The sequence below is a fragment of the Bombina bombina genome, chromosome 7 (assembly GCF_027579735.1).
Source record: "Bombina bombina isolate aBomBom1 chromosome 7, aBomBom1.pri, whole genome shotgun sequence".
NCBI classification, from domain to species: domain Eukaryota; kingdom Metazoa; phylum Chordata; class Amphibia; order Anura; family Bombinatoridae; genus Bombina; species Bombina bombina.
The window spans coordinates 381,927,299-381,950,057 of NC_069505.1; the positions used below are offsets into that span (position 1 = coordinate 381,927,299).

Consider the following 22,759-nt stretch of genomic DNA (forward strand, 5'->3'; position numbering starts at 1 on the left):
TTAATTGAGTCTCACCAAATGTTCACCGAGTATGCAATCAATAAATGTTCATATTAACAGCTTTGTTTGGTGATGTTTACAATCCTTTTCGGTTTAAACTTTGATCCTAGTAAGATTTCCTTTTAACGCTCCCAAAAATACAGGAATGATGCAGCTATATTCCAAAAGCGTGTTGTTTTACTCTTCTCTTGTAAAACTGTATGTTGGAGATATAAAAAGAAGCGCAACCCTGATTCAGAGTAGCGTTAAACTTTAATAACAAATCATAAGTGAATGCACTTAATAGACAGAAAATGTTACATGAATAAAGCACATCCTGTAGTATTCCCTGTGGTTTCCTCGGCGTCTGTCTTTTTTAATCCGCCTTACAGGTTGCACCTCTCCGGGCTCCCTCTACGTGATAAGGGATGTCAGATAGGAGCGGTACAACCTGTAAGGCTAATAAAAAGACAGACGCAGAGGAAACCACAGGGAGTGATTCATGATGTTCTTTGTGAATCAGGGTTGCGCTTGTCCTTATATCTCCTGCATAAATTTTAACAATGTGTATTCTCTTCCTCCTTGTTACAGAGGCAATGAATGAATGGGGAGTATGGTCAGTGGGATGGATACTTAAGCTTTGCTGGGGTGTCTTTGACTCCTCCTGGTCCTGGTAGCCAGGAGTTGAATTCCCAACAATAATGAATGGAATCGTGGACTCTCCATGCCATCGGAAAGAAAACCGTTTTCTCAAATAGAAAATAATCTCCCCATGAGTAAATTATATAGCATAGGTTCTTCTTCTTAATAATAATAATAAGCTATAAAAGATGCCACATATGACGCAACATTAGGTATAGAGTTGCAGAGGAACTAAATTTATATGTATCATAAAGGGTGAGTCACTGTCACCTGTAAACCCCTTTCACATGATCTACAGGACAGAAGGCCTCATGAGCTTACAATCTAATGTGTATAGCTAGGTGTGTAAAGAGCTTACCCCATCCCTTGCTTAAAAGCCTCAATCAGTTCATTCTTCTTACTTTGGTCTTCAACCCAATACACACTTGGGATCACAAACTCTGATACTACGCGACATTCTGGGCATGACCTTCAGGATGGGGAAACAATACATTAATTGTAGGTTCATATATGTATCATAGTAAGTTTTATGGTTTCACATAGTTCTTTATGGGCAAAATATACTTAGTTACTGGGATTCGCAACCTGGAGGGTCTCTACAAAATAATGTTTAATAATGTATTAGGGTTTATCGAATTAACACTTGGACAGTAAAGTGATGGTAAATTCTAGTATTTCAAAAACACTAGGATTTACCATCACTGAAAATAAAGGTGACCTTCAATCATCAGTTTAAAAAAAACCTGATGAATAGATACCTTTATTTTGCCGCAGCTTCATCGCTAACCTAAGCGTCTTGAGCCGCCCACGGTTCTTCTTTTTCAATGAGGTGACGTTTCCACTCTTAGCCAATTAGCCGTGCTTCCCTTTTGGCATTATGCTGTAGGCAAACACAGCTATTGGCTAAGAGGTGGAAACGTCACTTCATTGCAAAACTGAGCTTTGCCGTGGGAGGCTGGAGACGCGACAAAATAAAGAATTTATTTACCATCACTTTAAGAACCTAGGTGTGATGTATGTTTAAAAAAATTACTCACAAGTGTCACATGAAATTTCAGAACTACATTACAGATGTAACAATACAGAAAAGGCTAGATGAGAACCATTGTCTTATAACAAGAATCTTCCAATGTTACAAAATTTCAGCAGGAGCTATAAAACCCTGAGATTTTCATATAAAAAGTCTTAGGGCTAGATTTATTAAAGCTGAGGCGGACAGGGGTGCATATACGCGCCCCTGTACGCCTCAGCTCGCCTGTGGCGGGGCAAAATTACCTGCAGGTATTCGCCATTGCACACGAACGCAATTTTGCGCTTGCATACAATCCCGCCCCCTACCCGCGCACAGCAGCTGTCAATCTCCTCGGTCTGACTAGACAGAGGAGATTGAATTTCGCCATCTTAGAGGTGGCGAAGAGGTTAGGGAAGCGGCGGTTTGGTGACCGCTGCTTGATAAATTACGGCAAGCAAGTTCTTGTGAGAACTTGCAGCCGTAGGGCTTTAATAAATCTAGCCCTTAGTCATGAGTAATAAACCAATTATAATACACTTTCAGTATTTATTTTGCCCCCTTTTCATATAATCTAGCTCTGAAAATTGTTCATATTCTAATTGACACAGCTGGAAATAAACACTGCATAATTATCATGGCTAACCCTGCTACATACCTTTCCCTTATTGTCTATATAACATATATAAACTGCAAAACAATTCACTTTATATTAACTTAACAGTGACCAACTTTGTTATCGGTAGACTCATGTCAAGATTTGTTCCTACAAATAAGGCGAATTTTTACTATTGAAAATCAGTTGCAGTAAGCAAGAATGTTAATTTGTTTTAAAAAGGTTTAGACTTCTCTGATGTCATTCTTTAGCAACAGAGAACTCTAGTAATTACAAGTTGTTTACTGTCCCTTTAAAGATACACTAAACACAATTTTTTTTATTCATGATTCAGATAGAGAATACAATTTTAAACAACATTCCAATTTACTTCTATTATCTAATTTGCTTCACTTTTTAGATATCCTTTGTTGAAGAAATAGCAATGCACATGGGTGAGCCTATCACGAGGCATCTATATGTAGCCACCAATCAGCAGCTACTGAGCCTATCTAGATATGTTTTTCAGCAAAGAATAACAAGAGAATGAAGCAAATTAGATAATAGAAGTAAATTAGAAAGTTGTTTAAAATTACATTCTCTTTCGAAATCATGAAAGAAAAAACTTGGGTTTCATGTCCCTTTAATTACTGTTCTTTCATACGCATTGGAAATTTGCCAGCATTAACTCACTTGATCACTGGATTTTCAAACTGCTTCACACATCTCCATTGTCTGATGCACGTCAAGCAGTATGTGTGATTGCAGTTGGACAGGATCCCAAATCTCCTCTCAGATGTTGAAGGTTTTTCATATACAATCTCCATGCAGATACTGCACACTTTTTCCTGGCTTGCCTGGAAAGCAAATGCTTTTTCCATTTCATGTTCAAATGATGCCATGCACAACTGCAAAAAAATGTGGAAATAAATGACATTAGAACGTCTTCCCAAAAGAAATTCTGGTTATGACTTATATGTTACTTGTATGCAAATAAAATATAAAATAAGCATTTAAAACCGTCAATTTGTTAGAAAGGTATTCATTGTTTATCTGTCTCACAACAGTGTCCAGGGCGATAATAAAAGTTTAAAGGGACACTGAACCCACATTTTTTCTTTTGTGACTCAGATAGAGCATGAAATTTTAAGCAACTTTCTAATTTACTCCTATTATCAAATTTTCTTTATTCTCTAGGTATCTTTATTTGAAATGAAAGAATGTAAGTTTAGATGCCGGCCCATTTTTGGTGAACAACCTGGGTTGTCCTTGCTGATTGGTGGATAAATTCATCCACCAATAAAAAAAGTGCTGTCCATAGTTCTAAACCAAGAAAAAAAGCTTAGATGCCTTTTTTTTTTAAATAAAGATAGCAATAGAACGAATAAAAATTGATAATAGGAGTAAATTAGAAAGTTGCTTAAATTTGCATGCTCTATCTGAATCACGAAAGAAAAAAATTGGGTTCAGTGTCCCTTTAATTATGAGGCTTTTCAATGGTTACCACTTTTTTTTTATTTTTTTTAATATAAACATCTTTTATTGAGGCTGGTAGACAATGTAACAACAAATTACCAGTTTACACGCAGAAATAAAAAAAAAAGTCAGGCGATCATTTCAGCTATCAAAAGATGACAATAACATAAATATAAAATTTCCATATAATGTTCTATGTTGTCTGAACAAACAAAAAAAAATGAATAGTAGATAAGTAAACTGCAGTATAAACCATATGCTAAGAATAAAGAATCATAGTATGTTGTTGGTGCAAGTATTTATATATCCTATGAGAGGGTCATATATCATACAGAGGGCTCTATGAGTTAGACTAGCTAGTTATCTCTGAAAGGGAAAGAGGCCCAGAGTAGATGGTGAGGTAAGATAGTAGATACACCTTCACGTATGAATAGGTAGCATTATGGTTTGGATAATGATTGAAAGGGACAGCGGTCAAGAGCCGCTTTAAGTAATTGTAGGAGAGGGGGATAGGAGGGGGAGCATGTCCGGAAAGTTAATAGTATTAGGGTATTATTATTATGCAGCTTAACAGAAGAGGGGTTACACTTGGCCTCATAATAGGGGAAATATGTGGGCTAATAGATATTTAGTAGACTCGCCTTATTTAAATCTAGGGTACTAGGTAAAGTAAAGATCCTAGGATTATTTATGGTGTGAGATGCATAACAAGGGTATGAGTTCAGGCTATTGGGGTGTAGAAAAGGGGACCAATATACTAATTGAGGTGCCCTATGATGGGATCTGGGTTATATGCAAAAGTAAAGAGTAAGCTAATTTGCAATCTGAGCTATTGGGTAGGGAAAGGTGCTGTTCGCTGTACTGTGTTATCTATGACTAGCTGGATGAAGAAGGATAGTTTTTAAACTACTTAGGTACAATGTGATTAATAAGGGAGATATAGCTAAGCTCTTGTCGTCAGAGCTGTAATATGATGTCTGTAAAGTCCAAAAGAGCAGGGGGAAATATTATTAGGGTGGATGATGCCTATGTGTAAGAGGGAGTATGAGGAACCTAGGAAAATACGAAGTTCAGGCTAAAATGCCAGCTAAACATATCCACAGCTACGCTCCTAATAACTATAACATATCGTTTGACACCAGCAAGGTACTTTTCTAACTAATCTGAGAACAGCCACTGTATGAAAATCAGTAAGGTGCGACTAAGCCCCAAATAGCTTTAGCGTAGTAGTTTACCTCAGAAAGGTGCTCTTCCTGCCAGTATAAGAACGGCAGCAATATGACAATTAGCAAGATAAGTCTAAATCCCTAAGAATTTAGTGTAATATTTGCAATCAGTGAGTTACTCTTCCGCTAAATAGGAAACCAGCAACAGTATAAAAATCAATAAGGTGCCTGCTTTTCCCTGTCACCATCAGAAGAGAGCTTTTTAGTGATCATCAATCTGTTCTCCCCCCTTCCCTTAAGGCCGACCGCTTCCTCCGGATCAGGGAACGGAGAGCCCACAGGAGAGTTTTTCAAATGTATCAGGTCATAAGTAGGTGTCTTATTCTTAGGCTGTGCATGTCGTTCAGCCGACTCCTTTATCTCCGCCATGTTTGGAGTTTAAGTATATCCTCGTGCTCAGAGCGTAACACAGTGTGTAGACTATGAAATTGACGTGACATTTTTGTTTCAAGGGCTGTTAAAGAGGGCTAATACCGCATTGTCAAAGTCCTCCATGGTTGTGGAAAGTATCGTGTCTGGAGATGGTAGTATGATCTCTGCGTGCCTAATCGCCTGGATGGATGTTAGAAAGCAGCCTTCATGCGGTGCATGGAGAGGACTAGCCGTCCGGCTCAAAGGGCTCCCACGGGTATAATATAGGTGTCGTTCTGTACAGAAAAAGGAACCCAGTAAGACGTGGTATAAGTCAGCATTGGATGATGTGAAATAAGTTGAATTTTTTATCAAATTATAGCCCTGAAGTGTAGAGCTCTCATAAAAGTGGCCATCTTAGATGCTGGTCCGGACACGCCCCCAATGGTTACCACTTTTGATGTGGTCAGTTAGGGATGGAGAAATATGAGCTCCTGCTTTGAATAAAGGGACAGTCTACTCGGTCAATCCCTTACATTTAATATGGCACGCACAACATAAACAAATTCCAATGCTGCTTTTGTCAAAAGACGCAGAGAAGGCTTTTGACCGTGTTAACTAGTCCTTCTTTAGAGCTGCTATACAAACCTTTAGATTTGGAGACATGACTCTAAACAGAATATTCTCTCTCTACTCTGCCCCTAAGTGTTCAAGCCCTCCTTAATGGCATCTTATCATCCCCTTTCAAGATAACAAACGGCACTAGACAGGGATGCCCACTATTTCCCCTCCTATTTGCATGTGTTAGAGAAACACTAGCAACAAAGATTAGACATAATTGCTCAATATCTGGTATCCCAATAGGCAACATGGAACATAAACTTTCCATGTTTCTAGATGACATATTATTCTCCCTCACTAAACCTGAGACTACAATTCCTGCCCTAATGGCGGAGCTGAATTCATTCCATACCCTTTGCTTATCAATTACACCTAAATTCTGGATATCTCTATTTCTATACACTTAGTCAATAAAATTAAAGATCTTTGCCCATTCAAATGGTGCAATGGATCACTGAAGTATCTAGGAATTTACTTAGTTGAGTCCCTAGAAGTATACCGATTTAATTACATCCCTATCAAGAGGGCAATTGTTCGCAACCTTTTTATTGTGAAGCTCTAAGAAGCTTTCATGGATCAATTGCATAAATACCATTAAAACGAACATCTTCCCAAGACTGTTATATATTATGCAGACTCTTCCTATCTCAATCCCCCATAGCTATAACCCAAATATGCTAAATATTCTCAGTTCCTTTATTTGGAATAGGAGACCCACAGAATTAATAAAATAACTATGCAGCTTCCTAGGCCACTGAGGAGCATGGAAGTACCCGATTTAGAAACTTACAGACAGGCTATTTTTCTACAGAGAATACTAGACTGGAGAATACACCATGATAAGAAAATGTGGGTCCTTTTAGAAAAAAACATCAATGAGATCCCCAATCTAGGAGGCCTTTGTTGGCATCAGAAAGCCCTCCAAATAAGCAATATTATAATAAACCCCATCACCAAAGAAACTTTCTTGATGTGAAAATAGCCAATAGGAAACCCCCCATTTATCCTTTAGACCTTCTAGCTTAATATCACTTATTGCAAATTTTGAATATTCCCTGGGTGATCATACATAAAATACTGCCCTTCCTCTTATAGCCCCAACCTATCTATTTAATCAAATTACAAATGATCACACAATATGCTCATAATCAGAACTTCTAGAAAAAGCACTAACATGGGCTGCAAATTGGTTCACCTATAGACAAGCCCATAATATGATCCGCCCCATAATCAACCTAAAAAACTATACATCCTCACTTCTCCTGTTTCTTACTCTCTCTCTCTTTATTATACAAGATCATAAAAACAGACTCCCCCCAGGATTTTTGCCCCACTCCATCAAAAGATGGGGAAAAAGACCTAGAAATCATAATTCTTCCTCAACAAGTCCTTAACATATTCTCTAACACTCACACACTCCTCCACCTCAGCATTAATAATAAACATTCTCTAACACTCACTCACTCCTCCACCTCAGCATCGATAATAGAGATAAATTACAAAGTCCTCCACAGTTGGTACTTAACTCCACATAAGCTACATAGATTATACCCTAAAAACAGTAATCAATGCTGGAGATGTGGACATTTGGACAGTTGCATGGGACATATGTGGTGGTGCCCAGAACTAAAATAATGTTGACTGGAAATAATAAAGAGAGTTTTTGAAGTTTCATTTCCAGCTGACCCCCTGATATGGATCTTAAATAAAAGCCCTTAATTAGCCCCCCCAAAAAAGTGAATGTAAACTCTTTCAAATTATGATAAATATTAGCAAATTCCTTATTGCAAAAAATTGGAAAAGCAAAGACACTCCAACAATAGGAATGTGGAGGAGCAACATATCAGAATATGTTGAGTTAGAGGAATACAACTATCAAAAACTTGATAATATAGAAAACTATTTTGGAGTTCCAACAAAAAAAGGGAACAATATTTAAGAAACATAATATAAATTATCCCATTTCCTTCAATGACCTAACGTGAACATTCCTTTCTGAGGATTCCCCCAATTACCCGCTAATCACAGTAAAAATTGTAAGATAGAATCACCAAAATATCAATGTGAGCATATAGTGGAGACACATTTTTTTTCTTTTTTTCTTGTATAGATGTGCTCTACATGCGTACAAGGCGCGTTCCATGACCTCCCTGGAGCCTCCATCTGCACCTCTGCATCACCCCACCAGGAAAATTCCTGGAATTTGTCACTGTCTAGCTCCCAGTAGTGCACTATTGCTCCTGAGCCTACTCTTCAACCAAGAAAACCAAAAGAACAAAGAAACTTTGATAACAGAAGTAATTTGGAAATTGGTTTAAAACTGCATGCTCTATATGAATCATGAAAGTTTAATTTTAGCTTTACTATCCCTTTAAGGCTCATTGCTGGGCATACTGGAAAGAGAAAATAACTATATTCAATTTGTATAAGGCTTTAAATTTTGTTCTAGCAAAATACATAAAACATGCTGTTTATGCATGATAAATATACTAGTTCAGAATAGTGTTAAGCCATAGATCAGGGGTCTTTGTAGTGTGTTTAAAAGTAACGTCAGAAGCTCTTTACAAATAGGTCCACAATTACCTTTTCATGTGTTTGTCTCTGATCCTGGTCGTATGGATGAAGCACTTGCAGTCCACAGATTTCACACACCTCACCGTGGAGATATTCACAGCTCTCACCAAAGTTACATGCACCGGCTGCTGCATAAGGGCAAAGGAGTTGGGAATTATTCACATAGGAGCTTCCAGCTTCAACCTCTTCCAGCCCTGTGCAAATTGCTTCTAGGTAAGAATGTGGCTTCGCTTCCAGAGGAGATACTGGAGGGTCACTGCAATAGTTTGCGCTGACAGCTGAAATTGAACTTGGATTTTCATCGGATGACCCACAGAGATCTTAAAACACAAAAATAGAATCTTACACAAACAAACTACTAATAATCTTTAACTTACAACATTTTCAAAAGATTTTAAAAAGTAAATGTTCATAGATCTAGAAAGTAAAGGGACAGAAAAACCCCAAATTTTCTCTTTCATGATTCAGATAGAACATACAATTTTAAACAATTTTCACAATTTACTTCTATTATCAAATTTGATTCATTCTCTTGTTATCCTTTGCTGAAAGAACATTACACTACTGGCAGCTAGTTGAACACATCTAGTTAGCCAATCACAAGAGACCAATCCGCAATGGCAGCTAGCTGAACACATCTAGTTAGCCAATCACAAGAGACCAATCAGCAACAAGTTACCACTTGTGTAGGATATGTGCATATTCTTTTTCAAAAATGGATACCAAAAGAACAAAGCATATTTGAACATAGAAGTGAATTTAAAAATGTCTTAAAATGACATGCTCTATCTGAATCATGCAAGTTTAATTTTGACTTTCCTATCCCTTTAAACACTAAATAAATTAAACACCTTAGAACAATATGTAGCTAACATTATGAAAACTATCAATAAAAGGAAAATCCACTGACTCGCTTCCATATAGATAAAAAGTTCAAATTTACTTTAAAAAGTATAGTACCTTCATAGAAAAATGTATAACTAACTATAACACCACATTTTGGTGTGAGTCTTAATCATAGACCTGGAAACACATAAGACCCAGTTATATGCTAATTTTTCTATGGAGGTAATCTGCTTTTAAAGAGATTAACCCCTTAATGACCAGTGGCAAGATCGTAAAGGGTATGTTGCGGTCGTTAAGGGGTTAAATAAATTTGAACCTTTTTATCTATATGGTAAAAGTTAGTGGATTTTCCTTTGTTGGTGTTTATTTAAATATATGGATTGTGAGGCATCTGTTTCCAGAAGCGGACCGTATCTTAATGACGTCCGCCGCAGTGGGAGGAAGATGTATCTTGGAGGCCTTCGTGAGTACTTAGTGGCATCTTCACGGTTTACCTTAGTAACCATAATGTGAGTTGGACGGAATGTTGTAGCCACCTCCACTTAGTCTCTGGAAAGGATTGATGTAATTTATGAAGTGTGGAAGACACCCGAGGATGGATGGATGGAAGGTATGTGAAATAAGCACGGTTTATGTTAACGCTATTCCCTTATTGGGGACAGTATTATGAATGAGTCTTACACAGGTGTTACATCTGCATACTTGGATTATGACATCACCATGTTCCCGCCTAGGAATGGGGAGCTTTTGAAACTGATCACACTTCCCCCTGCACTTCAAGCCATTACAAGGTGGCAAAGTGTGTTTGACATCATCAGGGGAATTAGGGGATGGTGGCGACATTACCATGTGTGCGAAGACAGTGTAGGGCTGTTTGGTACAGCAGCCACACCCTCCACTTTCAAAAAGACTTTACAACGAGAATAGGGGAGATCCATCTTTTGAATGCAGTTGACCACCATAGCAGAGGTGATAACTTCCACCCTTAGCCACCAGGGAGCTTTGAAAGAATCCTCAGAGAGTAGCAAGAGACTCCCATTTTTTGAAAAGAGGGTAGTTTCTTAAAATATGTTTTTGTGCATTATAATTATGATACCAGGGTTCTACAAATTTGTTCAACATCTAGTAGCCAGAAACTTTTGGCTATATATATATATATATATATCAACATCATAATATAAAACAAAAAATATGTATTTGTAGGTATGTATGTCTTGGGGATTCTAAACCAGGACACTAGGGCCTAATTTTAAGTTGTCAGTGCCTCCATGGCTCCTGGATTTGTCAAGCCCTATGTTATGCGATAATGGAAAATGTAATTAGATTGATCTTAATACTCACTTCGATCTCGAAGTACAAGGTTTTTCTTTTCACGCCGCTGAGGAGCTGTCTTGTCGGGAGTTGAGGGCTCCTGCGTCAGAGGAAGGGGCGGAACCTCAAAAGCTGGTGATGAAGGTTCTTGAAAGAAATGAACAGCACCACCTAAAGGCTTGACATGATCATACCTACAAATGAATATTACATTTATTTACTATAAAGAAGAATATGCACAGATACTGATATAAAAATCCATTATGAAACCTTTTTAAAAACTTAGAGGCTCTCAATTTAGCATTGTTGAGGATTTTAGGTTGGGACACCCAGCGAAAGGGGCTGGAACAGCAAAAAAACAGCAGAAGCTCCCCCTCCCCCGCATATGAAAAGACAGATTACACAAACAATAGAAGTTGGAATCTGTAAACCTGGAGTCTGAAAATCAGCAACATTTTTATTAAAAAATAAGCAAAACTAAACATTGTTACAAAAACACTACCAGGTGGGCTATATAAATGGATCATCTATCCACTGTGATTACCTTGTATCTAAGCCTCTGCAGACTGCCCCTTATCTCAGTGCTATTTACAAACTTGCAATTTAGCCAACTAGTGCTGGCTCATAAATAACTCAAAGGGAGTGAGCACAATGTTATCTACATGGCACACATGAACTAGTTCTGTCTAGCTGTGAAAAGATAATAAAATGCACTGAGATAAGAGGCAGCCTGCAGAGATTTAGAGGTTATAAAGTATATTAATATAACAATATTGCTTATGCAAACCTGGTGAATGTGTAGTAAAGTGTTGTCTATCTTTTTCAACAATAAATAAAATCAAGTAGACTATCCCTTTAACTATAGGCTATTGACAAGCCAAAATAATAAATTACACCTCCAGTGGGGAGGTGGAAGAGAGTTCTAAAATGTTAATTTTCAATTGTTCTTTCTAAGTATTGTATAGAGACAGAGATAAGAAAGGAAGCATTTGAGTGATGAGCTTTGCCTATTTTGATGGGCTGTGGTTTCAAAGAGCAAATCCAGCTTTTTAATTTACAAAAAGAAACATAAAAGGTATTTCTTATACATCTTATACTCTATAGCTGGCATAACAAGTAATTGGGAACACATTAAGGGGCAACTAATTTTACACTACAATGTCCCTTTAAGAATGTTCCTAGTCAAATGTGAAAAAAACTACTGTGCATTTCAAATTTGACTTTTATGTACCCCGTGCAAAGGGATTAAACAAGTAAATGGACATTAAGTCAAAACTTTCATGATTCAGATAGGGCATGCAATTTTAAACAAATTTCCAATTCACTTCCATTAGCAAGTTGTGCATAATAATTTGATATGCACACTTTCTGAGGCACTGTCCCCCTACTGAGCATGTGTAGAAATTTACAATACATATGGTTAATTCATTTTTTTATATGTTCGTATCTGGAGGCTAAATAGTGGCATAAAATATACCAAAATGAGCCTAGATAAATACCTTGGGTATTATTATTATTATTATTATATATACTTTATAGTTTTCATAGGTAAATAAAAAATAAAAAGTTCTATTTCTGTTTAAACCGAGTGACAGCAAAAAATGCTAAAAATGCTCTGGTACTTTGGGCAAGTTTTTCTCTGAAATTACCGGTAGCAAAGGGGTTAAACTTGCATGCTCTATCACAGTGAAGGCGAACCTTGCCACTCCAGATGTTTCAGAACTACATTTCCCATGATGCTTAGGCACTCTGAAGTCCAGTTGAGCATCACAGGAAATGTAGTTCTGAAATATCTGGAGTGCCAATGTTCGCTATCACTGCTCTATCTGAATCATGAAAGGGGTGAGCCAATGAGTTGAGGTATATAAGCCATCAATCACCAGCAGCACAGCATTGCTTCTCCAGAGTCTACCTAGGTATGATTTTCAACAAAGGATACCTAAATAATAAATCAAATTAATATACAATTAGATCAGCGCTTAATAGACTCAGGGAGCCACTGGCGTCTAGAATATTACCCCTGGTGCCTACGTTTTGGGTTATTCTCTATATATCTGTATACAAATATATCTGTCTGGCTCCTAAATTTTAAACAGATTTGTCGACCAATGATTTAGGTACCTTGTAAAAGTGATGGAAAGGTCACATTTGAAATGTGCATAGGCGCATTTGAATATGAAAAAGAATAATTTTTGCAATATACTGTACTTCTATTAGCAAAAATGCATCTAATAAAAGTTATTACTGTTTTTCTGTGGCATATGCACATATCCTGTGAGAGCCTGTGCACCTGTATTTAAACATCATGCCGCTCATCATGCTTTTATTATTTATTTTGCCCCCTTTTCTTTTAATTCTATTCTGAAATTGTGAGCTTTTCAGTTCCTGTTAGAAATCTAAGTGCAGAACACTGTTAGTTATATTCCACACAGCCATTGGCTGCACACTCTAGTGACCTATTTATAACTGTCCCTAATTGGCCACAGCAAAGAAGGTAACTTAAGTTACAACATGGCAGCTCCCATTGTTTTATAGACACAAAAACTTTACACTTATTTTTTCAATATTTAAACAGCTAATGAGACTTTAAAAAAATTACAGCTGCAATGTTATTCTCAGACTAATCTTTTCTTTGAATGCTTCATTCTAGCTAACATTTATTAAGTGCTTATTATCCCTTTAAAGTTTCATTTTAAGAGATGACGAAAATGATGGAGCCAAAAAGAGTGTAGAAAAGTATGGACAAGCAAAATTTACCACGTTAGAGTAGCAAAATTCACACACAATTTCTTACCTGCAACGAGAACCATAAGCACAATGCCCTTTCTGATAAAATTTGCAAATAGTTGATGGTTTACTTGATGATAAGTCGTGAGAAAATAGGCATCTTGCTCCTTCTCTGCAAACTCCATGCATAAAATACCTAGAGAAAAAATGCAATCAAATTACTACAGCCAAGTCATGTTTCAGCTAATTAGTTCAAAGATATTTTATATCATTCTCCATTCTGTATAGTGGTTATTATATTTACAGCATCAGAAGTACTCAGACTTAAAGGGACACAATTTTATTTCATGATTTGAATACAGCATAAAATATTAACCCCTTAGTGATCGGACCACTTTTCAATTTTCTTACCGTTAAGGACCAGGGCTGTTTTTACATTTCTGCTGTGTTTGTGTTTAGCTGTAATTTTCCTCTTACTCATTTACTGTACTCACACATATTATATACAGTTTTTCTCGCCATTAAATGGACTTTCTAACGATACCATTAATTTCATCATCTGTTATAATGTACTATAATTTTTTTTTAGAAAATATGATGAAAAAATAACACATTTTTTCTAACTTTGACCCCCAAAATCTGTTACATATCTACAACCACCAAAAAACACCCATGCTAAATAGTTTCTAAAATTTGTCCTGAGTTTAGAAATATCCAATGTTTACATGTTGTTTGCTATTTTTTTGCAAGTTATAGGGCAATAAATACAAAGTAGCACTTTGCTATTTCCAAAATGTTCCAAATTAGGGATGGTTACATTGGAACACTGATATCTGTCAGGAATCCCTGAATAAACCTTCACATGTATATATATGTTTTTAGTATCCAACCCAAAGTATTGATCTAGGCCCATTTTGGTATATTTCATGCCACTATTTCACCGCCAAATGTGCAATTATGGCACAAATGGTTGTAAATGCTTCTCTGGGATCCCCTTTGTTTAGAAATAGCAGACATATATGGCTTTGGCATTGCTTTTTGGTAATTAGAAGGCCGCTAAATGCCGCTGCGCACTACACTTGTATTATGCCCAGCAGTTGGGAGTTAATAAGGTAGCTTGTAAGGTTAATTTTAGCTTTAGTGTAGAGATCAGCCTCCCACCTAACACATACCACCCCCTGATCCCTCCCTGACTCCCCTCAAACAGTTCTCTTCCCTACCCTAGCCCCCAAATGTCACCCCCATCTTAAGTACTGGCAGAAAGTCTGACTGTATAAAAATAAGCTTTTTGTTTTTTTTTAAATATATATATATATTTGTTATATATATTCTGCAATGTAGGATCCCCCCTTACCCCCCAACCTCCCCGATACCCCCCAACCAGTTCTCTAACCCTCCCCCCTTTACCTATTAGCCGCCATGCTAGGTACTGGCAGCTGTCTGCCAGTACCCAGTTTCCTATGTTTTTTTAAAATAAATAAATAAAAACCATGTTCCGTAGATCGCTTCCAGCGCTTGAAACCCCAGAGGACGTGCCAGACACGTCCTTCGTCGTTAACGACCGGATTTTGTAGGACGTGCCTGGCACGTCCTCCGTCGTTAAGGGGTTAAAGTGATGGTAAAGTTTCCAATTTGTATAATAAGATCCTGAATGGAAACAATATTTGATATGGACTTTAATTCATCAATTTTAATGAAAATGCGCTAGAACTTACTTATTAATAATACCCACGCTCCAGCGGCCCACTTCAAAAGCATTTATTTTATTTATTTTTTGTGAACTAACAGTTTGAGCTGTTCTCTGATCAGCGCTCTAGCCATATGACACAGCAATTTATTTATTTTTTGGAGATTTTGAAGTGGGCGGCCAGAGCATGGTGTTTTAGAATTTATATAAAAAATGTATAGCATATCTTTATTAGAATGGATGAATTTAAAGGACAGTCTACACAGGATTGGCAGGTACCTTGTTGTAACTGCCACGCTGCGGGCACCCCACGCCACCCCAAACAGTGAAAAAAAGTATTTAAAAAAATACTCTCTTATTCAGCCGCTATGGGATGGCAGCACAACTCCTCCCAGAGAATCTGGGGGCATGTCTATTGTGTAGCCAATGATCAGGCTCTTACTTGTAAAATTGATGACGTTCCGCGCATGCGCAATGTGTCTGACCAAGTGTCTCATATAATCCAGTCCAATCACGCACACTTCTGGGAGTGAATTCTACCAAACTCACAAGAAGGAGGATGAAGGAGGGAGGAGGAGTTTGGCGGCCTTGTTAAAACGGACAAGTAAAGAAAGTTTCCCTGGCATACTGTATTCACTTCTGTCCTGCGCCGGGCACACAAAGAGCAGCAGTTGGAAAGGGGTGCATGTTGGTGCCGTGTGGATTGTCCCTTTAAAGTCCATCTAAAATATTGTTTTCATTCCAGATCTGATTATATGAATTGGAAACTTTACCATCACTTTAAAAAGGTCATAAGCATAGATGTTAAAATGTAACTTTCTTACAGACTTGAATTAAAACCAATTAAAGACAGTATCTTGTTTTTCTTTTGCCTGTATAGAAATACATTGTGTCATTTTGCTGAAATCCAAATTAAAAGGTGCAATGTTACCTCAGAATGTGTAATGTTCATAAAGAACAGACCAAATCTAGCTAAACACTACACCAGGAATATACTTATACAAAGTACACAAAAAATCTGCTGCTGCCACGAATGCCAAGGATTCCTTATTTTAATTTATTTATAAAAAAACAACAATGCAAAAGGACCTTATATTTTTAAGGGGAAAAAAACACAAACACACACAAATGCTAAGGAACCCAATTTTTTGTATTATTACTTAAAGGGATTCCAAACCCATTTTTCTTTTCATGAATCAGATAGAGCATGCAATTTTAAGCAACTTTCTAATTTACTACTATTATCATTTTTTTTCTTCGTTCTCTTGGTATCTTTATTTGAATGTAAGATTAGGAGCCGGACCATTTTTGGTTCAGCACCTGGGTAGCTCTTGAAGATTGGTGGCTACATTTAGACACCAATGAGAAAGTTCTACCCAGGTGCTGAACCAAAAATGGGCCGGCTCCTATACTTACATTCTTGTTTTTTTCAAATAAAGATAGCAAGAGAACAAAGAAACAATTATAAAAGTAGTAAATTAGAAAGTTGCTTAAAATTGCATGTTCTATTTGAAAAAGAAAGTTTAATTTTGAATAGACTATCCCTTTAATGTGACTTGTAGAATACAAATATAGCATTATTACCATTATAGTTTATTATTCATAACTATCATTTTTGATGTTTTGTTACAAAAAAAAAAAACAATACTAACACCAAACCAAATGGGTCTTATTTTCTGTTTTGGGCTGGTTTTCGATGGTCTTAAAAATTGTGATAATGCCACTTACAAACAGTGGGAGTTTATATATTTATATGAAGTGCAAAATTCTCTTCCCAACCTATTTAATGGGCACACCACCCATCTGATTTTACTGACCACCCAGCTAAAACTTTAACCAATATTAAGCTAAGATTAAATGTTTTCAATGTTTGTGGCACAAAATGTTATTCAATCAATTTGTATTAACTAATATGCCACTAATTTGTGATTGAATAGCATAAGTAGCATTTATAAGTAATAGAAAATGTTATAATATTGCAGAGTATTACACTGTCCCCACAACGACTGCCTAATATTACCTGGATGGCAACATTTTCTATGGATAACACTAAAGTGAGTGTGTATATTATAAATGCAGAATAATTCACACATTATTAGTGGCAAAAGTAAAGAGTACGCTAAAGTTGGCAAGATCCAAAATAGAGGAGCCCTATGTTGTCTCCAATCTGTGTTACTGCATTTTCTAAAATAAAATCTACACCAGCTAAACACTAAACAATAACTGGGCATATGAAAACAAAACAAATATTTAACTCAATCCTGATTTAGGACATGAATGTGGATTTGTACCTCCATCTTACATCTCCTCATGGAAAAAAATATCCTGATCTTGATTTTTAAACCTTTTTGTTGCAACTCATTTTAAATTGTACACTTTAAGTAATATTTAAATAGGACATCCCAGAACATGTTTAAACCTAATGAAATATTAGACATTTGGAAGAAATGTAGTGATTTTTTTTTTGTTTTCGTGCAGCAAGAATGTTATTGCTGTATAAGTTATATTTTTTTGTTGTGTAAGTTAGAGACAGATTGTTAGGTCTGTCAATATCTTTATAAGATTAGGTGAGAGCAATTAGTTTATTTGTTCATAATGAGAACTATCATTGGGCAGTCATCATTTTAAAAGACTAAAAATAAATAATAATTCTGCATTAAACTGTACTATTGTCATTTAGAAAGTATATTTTTTTGTATAGTGAACTATATTGTGAACTGTATGAATTACTTACTTTACAGAGTATATGTTGTGTTATATATTACAAATAAAAGGGGGGAAAAGAAATTTGGTAGAAATGACAATCAATGAAATATTAAAATGCTGAATGGCAGGACTTGTAAATATTATACTGCTACACCCAGCAAATAATGTAGTGATATCAAAATAATTTCCCCTCTCACTAACTCATTGTAGCAGTAATGAGAGTTTGACCTCAGTACAATAAAGATTTAACTTCAAAAAGTAAACAATGTAGTCTTGGGAATCCGTTTCCATTGGCTAAATCACACTAAATAACCCCTCTCTCTCTCTGGAAACCAAGGGGTTAATAGCCGCGGCAGTTCAATATCACTGGCAAGCGAAGGGTTAAGTATCTAACCTGCATGTCACGTGCTTGGTGCTCATGGTGGCGGGAGGTAACTGCCTGTTCTCTCGGTACCGGTTGAATTCGCTTCTTTCGCACCTCCCCCGGTACCGCAAACACCCCGCCCTCTTCTCTCCGGTAACACCTTTTTTTCTGAACTTCCTAGGCCGCGCTTCAACCTTCCATTGGCTACGTCATGCCATGTGCAGCGCCATAATCATTCCGGCTGGAAACAAAGTTACTGTAACTTTAGTTCCAAAGATAAAAGTAACTAGATTGTCTCTAATTCTAGCATCGTAAAACTCAACCCTAAGAGGATAGTTTTTTACCACCATTGAATATCTATGTAAATGCGCTTTATTTTACTTATCTCAATGTATTTTACATTCTTTAAATCAGTAACTGTGTTACTGCTTCTACTTGGTAGCCTTAAACTTTGTATTTTATTTTAATAAACAGTTACAGTCACTGTGCGAAGTCTGCTCTCCAGATCACGCCATTAGATCATTACAGGGTTAGTCTAGTCAAAATTAAACCTTCATGATTCAGATAGAGCAGGCAATTTTAAGCAATTTTCCAATTTACTTTTATAATCAATTTTTCTTCGTTCTCTTTGGATCTTTATTTGAAAAGGAAAGAATATACTCTGAGGAGCAGGCCCAATTTTGGTTTAGCACCTGGTCAGCACTTTCAGATTGGTGTCTAAATGTAGCCACCAATCAGCAAACGCTACCCAGGTGCTGATCCAAAATTGAGCCGGCTCCTATGCTTACATTCAAATAGATACCAAGAGAACAAAGAAAAATTGATAATAGGAGTAAATTAGAAAGTTGCTTAAAATTGCTGCTCTATCTGAATCATGAAAGTTTAATTTTGACAAGACTATCCCTTTAAAATCACACTTTGTTGAAAAGCATACCTAGGTAGGCTCAGGAGCAGAAAATACTATTGAAAGCTAGCTGTTGATTGGTGGATATGTACATATGCCTTATGTCATTGTCTCACCGGATTTGTTCAGCTCCCAGTAGTGCATTGCTCCTCTTGATTTGACTTTAACTATGTGTTTAACCTATTTGCTGTGTTTAAAGGGACATGAAGCCCAAATATTTTCTTTCATGATTCAGATAGTTTTATAATTTCTTCTTCTTTCTCTATGTATCTTATGTTAAAAAAGCAGGGACATGAGCTCAGGAGCGTGCATGATTGTAAAGCACTATATGGCAGCAGATTAGCAAGAATGCAATCCATTTGCAAGACCACTAGTGGGCAGCACTATTTCCTGCCATGTAGTGCTCCGGACACCTACATAGGAATCTCTTTGACAACGAATAACATGGGAACAAAACAAAATTGATAATAGAACTAAATTGGTAACTTTTTTTTAATTGTTTGCTCTGTCTGAATCGCAAAATAAATGTTTTGGGTTCCATATCCCTTTAAACACATGATTATATAAAAATAGTTGTGCTGTAACACATTACAGCAGGGTTGCCCACACTTTTTTTGTGTTGGGATCTACTTTTCAAATAACCAGCTCAACAAGATCTACCCACTAAAAATGGGCTGGCTCCTAAGCTTACATTCCTGCTTTTTTCAAATAAAGATACCAAGAAAATGAAGAAAAGTTGATATTAGGAGTAAATTAGAAAGTTGTTTAAAATTGCATGTTCTATATCCGAATCATGAAAAAAAAGTAAATGTGTGTTTCATATCCCTTTAAGTTTGTGTGATTTACACACTGTGGTAGATAAAGTGGTATCCCTAGCCACCATACTCACGCCCCAGTGTTGAGATCGCGTAATTTGACATCATTTTGATCACATCGGCCGCGATCTACCAGCAGCGCCTTCAGATCCCGATCTACCTATTGGGCACCCCTGCATTACAGCATTTTATTTGTACATTTTTATGTCCCTTAAACAGTGGCAAATGCAATAATAGCATAATGTGTGAATTAAAGAAAGTTTATATTTATTATATATAGTTTCATTTGTATTTTACAGTAGTCAGGCTTCAAGCAATCCAAAGACACATAAATAATTACAAATACTTAGATCAGTAATACATTAAAGTTTGTCGAATAAGGGTTGATGTATGTAAGTATACACTAATAACAAGCAATATTATTATTATTATTATTATCGGTTATTTGTAGAGCGCCAACAGATTCCGCAGCTCTAATATGTCATGTATGATGGATATAGGAAAACAAATTATACTTTAAAGCATATACTACAATTATAAATATAATTGTACAGCTACAACTTTCTTTTTAAGCAGAACATGTTTTAGGTAAAATACTAAAAATAAAATAATGCTTTATTTTAAAATACACCTTTAAAATGTAAGTTTAAAAATAGGCATTGTTTCCTATTAGGAATTATTTACAGCCTGTGATTAAATATTTATAATAACCCATTACTGTCTTTCAGGCAGTATCATACCTCTCAAAATTTCAGCAGCCTAAGAGAGATGTCTGTTTTTTTGTTTTACGTGCACCATACAGATGGGAAAATAATTAGCACATTTTAATTAGAACTTTGGTACAATAGGATTTCAGGTATATAAACAAGAGACCAATGATACTTCTATTAGCACAAATGCTTCTAGTAAAGTTATTGTTTTTCAGTGTGATACGCACATATCCTGTGAGTGCCCTGCTCTCCACACCTTCTTAACCCTTTCCCGCCGTTAGGACATTCCATGCCGTCCTAACTTCCCTGGGCTTTAGCGCCATTAGGACGACATGGAACATCCTAGCTGTTTCTCTGTCCTGAAGCCATAGAAGCTTCCTAAATGGGATCGCAGGCTGAAGGGCGTGCCTAAAGTCATAGGCACTCCCCCCTGACCCAATCCCATCATTGAAATCACATGATTGCATGATCGATCACATGATTTCAATTTTTACTTATTTGTTTACATCAGAACTTTGTTCCAATGTAGACAAATAAGTACTGGCAGTAAGGGCTTAAAGAGTTAGTCGTTGTTTGCATGACACTAACGATCACCTAGATTACAAGTTTTGCGCTATAGAGGGTGCGAAACGAACGCAACAAAAGTTACGTTATTTCACCCTCCATATCACTGCCATTTGTGTTTTTGAAAAGCCGACTTGTGCGTGTGATATGGTTGCGTTGAGCTCCATACCGCACAAAATACAAGCATTGCTTTGACGTGCTTGTGCACGCTTTCCCCATAGACATCAATGGGGAGAGAGTGTTAGAAAAAAAACTAACACCTACGATCGTGGAATGAAAAGCTCCGTAACGCAACCCCATTGATGTCTATGGGGGAAAAAAGTTAAATTTAAACCTTAACATACACCCCACGTCTAAACACTCCTAATCTTTGACCCCCGACATCGCAGACACCTTTATAATGTTATTAACCCCTAATCTGCCACTCCCGATATCGCCACCACCAAAATATATATATTACCCCCTAATCTGCCGTTCCCGATATTGCTGCCACTATAATAAAGTTATTAACCCCTATTCCCCCCCACCCCAACATCGCCCACACTATAATAAAGATATTAACCCCTAATCCGCCACTCCTCAACATCGACGCTGCTAAATGAAGTTATTAACCCCTAAACCTCTGGCCTCCCACATCACTACCACTAAATAAACCTATTAACTCCTAAACCGCCAGCCCCCCATATCGCAACAACCTAAATTAAACTATATTAACCCCTAAACCTAACCCTAACTTTAACATAATTAAAATAGACCTAAATTAAAGTTACAATTATTAACTAAATAATACCTATTTAAAACTAAAAACAAACTTACCTGTGAAATAAAAAAAAAACCTAAGCTAGCTACAATATAACTAATAGTTATATTGTAGCTAGCTTAGGTTTTTATTTCACAGGTATGTTTGTATTTATTTTAACTAGGTAGACTAGTTAGTAAATAGTTTTAAACTATTTACTAAATACCTAGTTAAAATAAATACAAACTTACCTGTGAAATAAAAGTAAAACCTAACATTACAAAAAATAACAAACAAAACTATCCAAAACAATAAAAATTATTCTTATTCTAATACCATGTTTTAAAAAAAAAAAAAAAACGCACCCCAAAATAAAAAAAACTAATCTATAATTAGGCCTTTTGTAGGGCATTGCCCTAAAGAAATCATCTCTTTTTCTAAAAAAGAAAACAAACACCCCCTAACAGCATACAAACCCCCACCCCCCAAACCCACAAAATAAAAATAAAGTTAAACCTAATCTACCCATTGCCCTGAAAAGGGCATTTGTATAGGCATTGCTCTTGAAAGGGCATTCAGCTCTTTTGCTGCCCATTAAAATAAAAAATGGCTATTCTATAAAAAAAAAAACACCCCAAAAAGAAAAAAAAACTTCACACAAAATAACGAATTATTCAAAATAATAAAAACTATTCCTATTCTAATACCTGTTTTTTAAAAAAAAAAACACCTCAAAATAAAAGAACCCTAGTCTACAATAAACTACCAATAGCCCTTAAAAGGGCCTTTTGTAGGGCCTTGCCCTAAAGAAATCAGCTCTTTTTCTAAAAAATAAAAACAACCCCCCCCTAACATTACAAACCCTTACCCCCCAAACCCACAAAATTAAAAAACCTAACTAAAAAAACCTAAT

General features: G+C 36.4%; 1 protein-coding gene across 2 annotated transcripts; it reads right to left on the reverse strand.

The window, feature by feature from the left end:
• Positions 1 to 975: 975 nt before the first annotated feature.
• LOC128635919 (E3 ubiquitin-protein ligase makorin-2) lies at positions 976 to 18,337 on the reverse strand. 2 transcript variants are annotated; one of them, XM_053689016.1, is made up of 6 exons: positions 18,145 to 18,335; positions 13,425 to 13,553; positions 10,661 to 10,824; positions 8,483 to 8,793; positions 2,919 to 3,133; positions 976 to 1,090 (listed from the first exon to the last, which is right to left on the reverse strand). In XM_053689016.1, the coding sequence occupies exons 1-6, from the start codon at positions 18,168 to 18,170 to the stop codon at positions 976 to 978; spliced, it is 960 nt and encodes a 319-aa protein (XP_053544991.1). In that variant the 5' UTR covers positions 18,171 to 18,335. The 2 variants fall into 2 exon arrangements, with proteins under 2 accessions (XP_053544991.1, XP_053544992.1); XM_053689017.1 differs by lacking the exon at positions 976 to 1,090 and having other exon boundaries at positions 2,915 to 3,133; positions 18,145 to 18,337.
• Between the last annotated feature and the right edge of the window lie 4,422 nt (positions 18,338 to 22,759).